The sequence below is a fragment of the Phaseolus vulgaris genome, chromosome 3 (genome assembly GCF_051622355.1).
Source record: "Phaseolus vulgaris cultivar YP4 chromosome 3, ASM5162235v1, whole genome shotgun sequence".
NCBI lineage: Eukaryota > Viridiplantae > Streptophyta > Magnoliopsida > Fabales > Fabaceae > Phaseolus > Phaseolus vulgaris.
In genome coordinates, this window is record NC_143500.1 from 27,048,321 (window position 1) to 27,054,475 (window position 6,155).

The 6,155-nt window shown below is 35.8% G+C and overlaps 1 protein-coding gene across 1 annotated transcript; it reads right to left on the reverse strand.

Moving 5' to 3' along the window:
* Window positions 1-2,829: 2,829 nt before the first annotated feature.
* On the reverse strand, window positions 2,830-4,427 carry LOC150028758 (uncharacterized). The gene is made up of 2 exons (XM_090300101.1): window positions 3,330-4,427; window positions 2,830-2,850 (listed from the first exon to the last, which is right to left on the reverse strand). The coding sequence occupies exons 1-2, from the start codon at window positions 4,425-4,427 to the stop codon at window positions 2,830-2,832; spliced, it is 1,119 nt and encodes a 372-aa protein (XP_090156227.1).
* Window positions 4,428-6,155: the final 1,728 nt, after the last annotated feature.

Consider the following 6,155-nt stretch of genomic DNA (forward strand, 5'->3'; position numbering starts at 1 on the left):
CTGTTTCTTGCAATGCCAAGAGATTAGACTTGATCCAAGCATATGACAAGTCCCACTTGTGCTTTTCCTATCAACCTTGCAACCTGCAAAGTCAGAATCTGAAAAACCAGTTAAGTTTAAAGACACATTGTTAGGATACCATAATCCAACATCCTTAGACCCTTGCAAGTATTTCAGAATTCTAGTGTGATTCCTTTGGATCAGATTGATATCTAACACATAAGCACACATCAAACATAATGTCAGGCCTGCTAGCAGTTAAGTATAATAAAGAACCAATTAAACCCCTGTACTTAGATTGATCCACTGATTTTCCTGCACAATCTTGTTCCAGCTGGCAGCTTGTTGAAATAGGAGTGTTGATTGCTTTGCATTGATCCATATCAAACCTCTTAAGCAACTCCTTGTAGTACTTTTCTTGACTTATGAAAATTCCATCCTTGTGTTGTTTCACTTGTAGTCCAAGGAAGATATTCATTTCTCCTAACATTGACATCTCAAACTCACTCTTCATTGTTTTTACAAAGTCTTCACACATCTCTTCATTTGTGGATCCAAAGATAATATCATCCACATAGACTTGCACAAGTATAATGTCTTCTCTTTTCTTCTTTATGAACAAAGTTTTATCAGAATTGCCACAGTTATATCCTTGAGAGAGCAAAAACTCACTTAGTCTCTCATACCATTGCCTAGGTGCCTGCTTGAATCCATATAAAGCCTTCTTGAGCATGTACACATGCTCTGGATATTTATGATCTTCGAACCCTGGAGGCTGAGATACAAACACCTCTTCATTAATGTAACCATTTAAGAATGCACTCTTGACATCCATTTGAAATAGCTTGAAACCTTGTATGCTGGAAAATGCTAGGAGTAATCTGACAGCTTCAAGACATGCTACTGGTGCATAGGTTTCACCAAAATCAATTCCCTCTTCTTGGTTATAGCCTTTAGCAACCAACCTTGCTTTATTTCTAGTGATAGCCTCATGTTCATCCATCTTGTTCCTGTACACCCACTTGGTTCCTATGATATTCATCTCATGCCTTCTTGGAACCAAAGTCCACACTTCATTGTATTCAAACTGGTTCAGTTCTTCCTGCATTGCTGTTATCCAATTGCTGTCTTGTAGTGCTTCTTCCAGACTTTTAGGCTCAATCTGTGAAATAAAGGCCACTGCTCTGCAGAAATTATTAAGTGAATTCCTTGTTGAGACTCCTTTCTCAATTTTACCAATTACATTGTCTAGTGTGAGATCCCTGGGTGTCTTCCATTCTTTAGGCAATCCTGCCTTCACAATAGATTCTTTGACAACACTTGAATTAGTTGTATCAATACCACTAGATTGATTCTTTTGCAGAATGGTTCTTAAATCATCCATACCAGGTTCATCCAGAACAGATTTAGGCACAAAACAATCTGTTTCATCAAATACAACATGTATAGATTCTTCTACTGCAAGCAATCTTTTGTTATACACTCTATAAGCATGTCCATTTATAGCATAACCAATATGTATTCCTTCATCTGATTTAGGATCAAATTTCCCCAGGTTGTCTTTACCATTATTTAGAACAAAGCATTTGCAGCCAAAAACCCTAAGATGACTAATGCTAGGCTTCCTACCTTTATACAATTCATAGGGAGTTTTCTTAAGAATTGGTCTAATCAAGGTTCTGTTAAGCACATAAGAAGCAGTGTATACTGCATCTGCCCAAAAATATTTAGGTAAACCAGATTCATTTAACATGGTCCTAGCTAACTCCTCTAATGACCTATTCTTCCTTTCAACTACACCATTTTTTTGGGGTGTCATAGGAGCAGAATAGCTATGTGTGATCCCATGTTTTTCACAATATCTATCAAATTTTGCATTTTGAAACTCTCCCCCATAATCACTACGAATCTGTTTTATTTTATTTTCATTTCCATTATGCAGAACCTTAGCTAGTTTCTTAAAGGCTTTATATGCATCATTTTTAGAAGCAAGAAACAAAGTCCATGTATATCTTGAAAAGTCATCAACAATCACCAAAGCATAGTAATTTCTAGCTAAGCTAGCAGTCCTAGATGGTCCAAACAAGTCCATATGTAAAACATCCAAGGATTTATTTGTAGAAACCACATATTTAGATTTGAATGAAGTTCTTATCTGTTTGCCCTTTACACAAGCATCACACAATCTGTTATTTTCAAATTTTATGTTTGGTAAACCAGAAACAAGTTCCTTAGACTTCAGCTTATTCAAATGATTGGTATGGATATGAGCTAGCCTCCTATGCCACAACCATGACTCATCACTTTTAGATAACAAACACTCATTTTCAGAACAACTATTCATAATATCTAAGAGATAGATGTTGTTTACCCTTTTTCCTGTGAAAAGCACCTTACCAGAAATTTCATTTGAAATTGTACAAGTGTTGGCTTCGAAATTAACCTTGTATCCCTTGTCACACAGCTGGCTAATGCGTAGAAGACTATGCTTTAGCCCTTCAACATACAGTACATTTTCAATAGTGGTTGAGTCTGCAGTACCAACATCTCCTCTTCCAAGAATTCTTCCTCTATTATTATCTCCATATGTGACGTGTCCTTCAGCTTTAAGTTTCAGATTTGTGAATTGGGTAACATCACCAGTTATGTGCTTTGAGCACCCGCTATACAAGTACAACTGATTTTTCCTGCTGTTTTTTTGCAAAACAAAACAGATTTAACACATATGGTACCCCTTTCAAGTTTAGGGTCCAACTTGATTAATACCTTTCCTTAGGAAGCCATTTGGCCAACCCTTTAGGAACAAGGTACCTTCTAGCTTTACATGTTCTAGATATATGTCCAGACTTCCTACAATAAAAACAAGTTGCAGAATGCATTGTATTTGAACAGCTAAAAGAGGAAAAATCTGTTTTGGGAGGAACAAAAAAACTGGACAGCTTTTTCACATTGCTTTTCATTCCAGGATTATATCCTAGACCATTTTTATTAAAAACAGCATTCTGTGAACCTAATAAAGTTTCAAGATTTTCTCTTCCTTTGGTGAAATTTGAGAGTGTTTTTAACAAATATTCAACCTGTTTTTCCAGCTTCTTACAATTATCACAGGTTTTTATTGATGCATGCAAACATGTTAATTCAAGGCTAACCAATTTAGTTTTAGCTTTGTGTAATTCTTCTTCAAGAACCTTAACCTTAGGTTCCAATACCCTATTTACTTCATTCAGTTTGTTACATATGACAGCCAATCTATTTGCTTCATCATGTGTTTCATTAAAGGCAATTAATAGCTGATCATAATTTTCAGAATCAGTTGAATAGTCACTTACTGAATCAGATGTTGATCCTTCATCATTCACCATGAAGCACAAACTTGCTTCTTCACTTCCAGTTGAAGAGTCACTTGTTGAGGATACATCATTCTCTTCCCAAGAGATATAAACTCTCTTTCCTTTGCCTCTTTCACTCTTCTTGCTTGCTGATTTTTCTTTGTTTTGATTGTTTGGGCAATCAACCTTTATATGACCTGGTTTGCCACAACCAAAGCAAGTATAACTAGAAGAATTTGAGTCATTGGATTTAGAATACCTTTTTCTTTGTTGAGTTCTGTCTCGGTTCTTTCTTTTCAGAAACCTGTTGAATTTTTTGGTGAGCAGACTCAAGGTCTTATCATGTTCAGAATTCTTCTCTTCCTCACTTGTATCATGTTCCATGGTAGTCTTTAAGGCAATTCCTTTGGCTCTTTTCTCCACTGTTTCTTGTTCTTTTAATCTTTTGAGTTCTAACTCATGTTCAATCAATTTTCCAAAGAGTGTTGCAGTAGACATCTTGGATAAATCTCTGGATTCAGAGATTGCTGTTACCTTAGGCTGCCAGCTCTTATCAAGGCATTTCAACACCTTTATGTTGAGCTCTTCCTTGTCAAAGACCTTACCAAGACCAGTGAGATGATTCACAATATGTGTAAACCGTTTCTGCACATCTACAATGCTTTCTTTTGATTGCATCCTAAACAACTCATATTCTTGAATGAGTGAATGCTTCCTCGAACGTTTCACATCATTTGTGCCCTCATGGGTTACCTCTAGTACTTCCCACATCTCTTTAATTGAGTTGCATTGAGACACTCTAAAGAATTCATCCATATTCAGTGCAGAGGTGATGATGTTCTTGGCTAAGGAGTCATATTGAGCCTTCTTCCTCTCGGTTTCACTCCATTCAGACCAAGGCTTCTTTATTGTTTCTTCTTTGACAACCTGCATAGGTATAAAAGGTCCACTGACCACTGCATCCCAAATACCCATATCAATAGACTCCATAAATATTTTCATCCTAATTTTCCAGAAAGCATAGTTAACACCACCAAACATAGGAGGTCTATTAATAGACGCACCTTCAGCAAATGGCATTTTAAACTCAGACATCATGCATACGCTTGAGCAAAATACAAGCCCTAGCTCTGATACCAATTATTGGGTCTATTAATGTCTAAGTTCAAGAGGGGAGGGGTGAATTGAACATATAAAATTTTCGCAACCACAAACTGTTTTCAGTATATCAGGGGTAAAAGAACAGATTGATTTTAGAATGAACAAATTGATTTTTACAAAACAGTCTAACACAAACAGAACTGCACTAGATTGGGATTAAGATCAGATAGTGAAAAATAGCTAAATCAAATTGGTTCACTTTTAACAGTATTGAAGAACACACTATGCCAAAAGAACAATCCAATTTAGTCAACAAAAGGCTTTATAGACAATGAATCTTTTACATGATTTTTATGAAGAAACCTGTTGGTTCTTAATTCAATTACAAACTTATATTCAGAAGCTTTGTTCATAATTAGAGAATTTTTTCCAGATTAAGAAGAACAATTTTTATTAAATCCAGAATTAACAGATTTGATTTCAAATGAACAGATTTCGTTCTTGACAGAATTCAGCAAAACCAGAAACAAGTGCAGGGATGAGAAGAGAAAGACAAGAGAGTTCTTATGCTGGTTCACTCATCAAGAGCTGCGTCCAGTTCACCTTACTCCAAGGTGGAATCCACTAAAACAGATACAAACAATTACAGCATACACAACAACTCTTGAACCCTTCAAGAACTTCAACAAACACTGCTGAAAAACACTATTCCAGCATACCCTTGCACTCCAAGAAACCCTATCTAGAGTGACTAACACTTATACCTATTACAAGAATGAGTAAGGGAAAGATTACACCTGAAATTGTGTAGCAAGAACATAAAACATTTGTTCTATTTGCTCCAAGACAGTACCAACACCTTCATCCAACACAAGGTTCTTCAAGAACAAGCCCACATGTATATTTCTTTTGAAAAACCTTTGCAAACCTTTTTTAATCCTCTTCCTCACACACGAAATGTTTTATCTCTGTTGAAACTGTGATTGGTCAGCATCGCTTCACGTGAGAAGTGCATTTTATTTTATAGAGAACAGTTTCTAACCACTTTTCAAAAAATAGTTTTAGAGCAGTTTAAAAAACAACAGATTGATTCTAAAAACAACAGGTTAAATGTTAACAAAACTGCCAGCTCAGCTTAACTGAAATAACAGACTGAGCTTTACCTTTGGTGCCCTAACAGAATTTCAAAAAGCCTTTCAACCGAGCATAAATAAACCTATTGTTTCTCAAGAAAACAGATTTATTTTTGTACTGAATCAAACCTTTTAATAAAACTTTAAAAAGATTTTCAAAACCATTTAACCACATCATGAGCTTGATATTACTACCTTGATTTGGCATCTAGGATGGGTCATGCAGCAAAAGGCAACCTTGAATACACACAAACCTAAAATACAAGATCATCTAAGACACATTGCAACTTTCAAAGCAAACTAGCTAAAGACTACATCAAACACACCAATGCAAGGTAGAGATGAGCTTCATCCATCTCCAACACTGGTTTGGGTTTCAATCCACAGAACCAACAAGATAAGTTTTCAAAAAAAATTTCAAGAAAGCCAGTGAAACAATCGATTGTTAAATCGAAACAACCGGTTGTTACATGCTTTTACTGCATTCGGTTAGATTCTGCAAAATAAGAAAATTCTCTGTTCCTAGAGGCTACATGAAATGGATTCTGAAAGGATGTGAGGTTCCAAATGAGAAAAAGAAATCTATTGGACC

What these genes read in the sequence shown, in the direction of transcription:
- LOC150028758 (XM_090300101.1), bottom strand. Translation starts at nt 4,427, where the DNA reads ATGATGTCTGAGTTTAAAATGCCATTTGCTGAAGGTGCGTCTATTAAT. An exon ending in AAGGATCAACATCTGATTCA is followed by an intron (nt 2,851 to 3,329) that starts GTAAGTGACTAT and finishes TTTTTATTGTAG; the next exon opens with GAAGTCTGGACATATATCTA.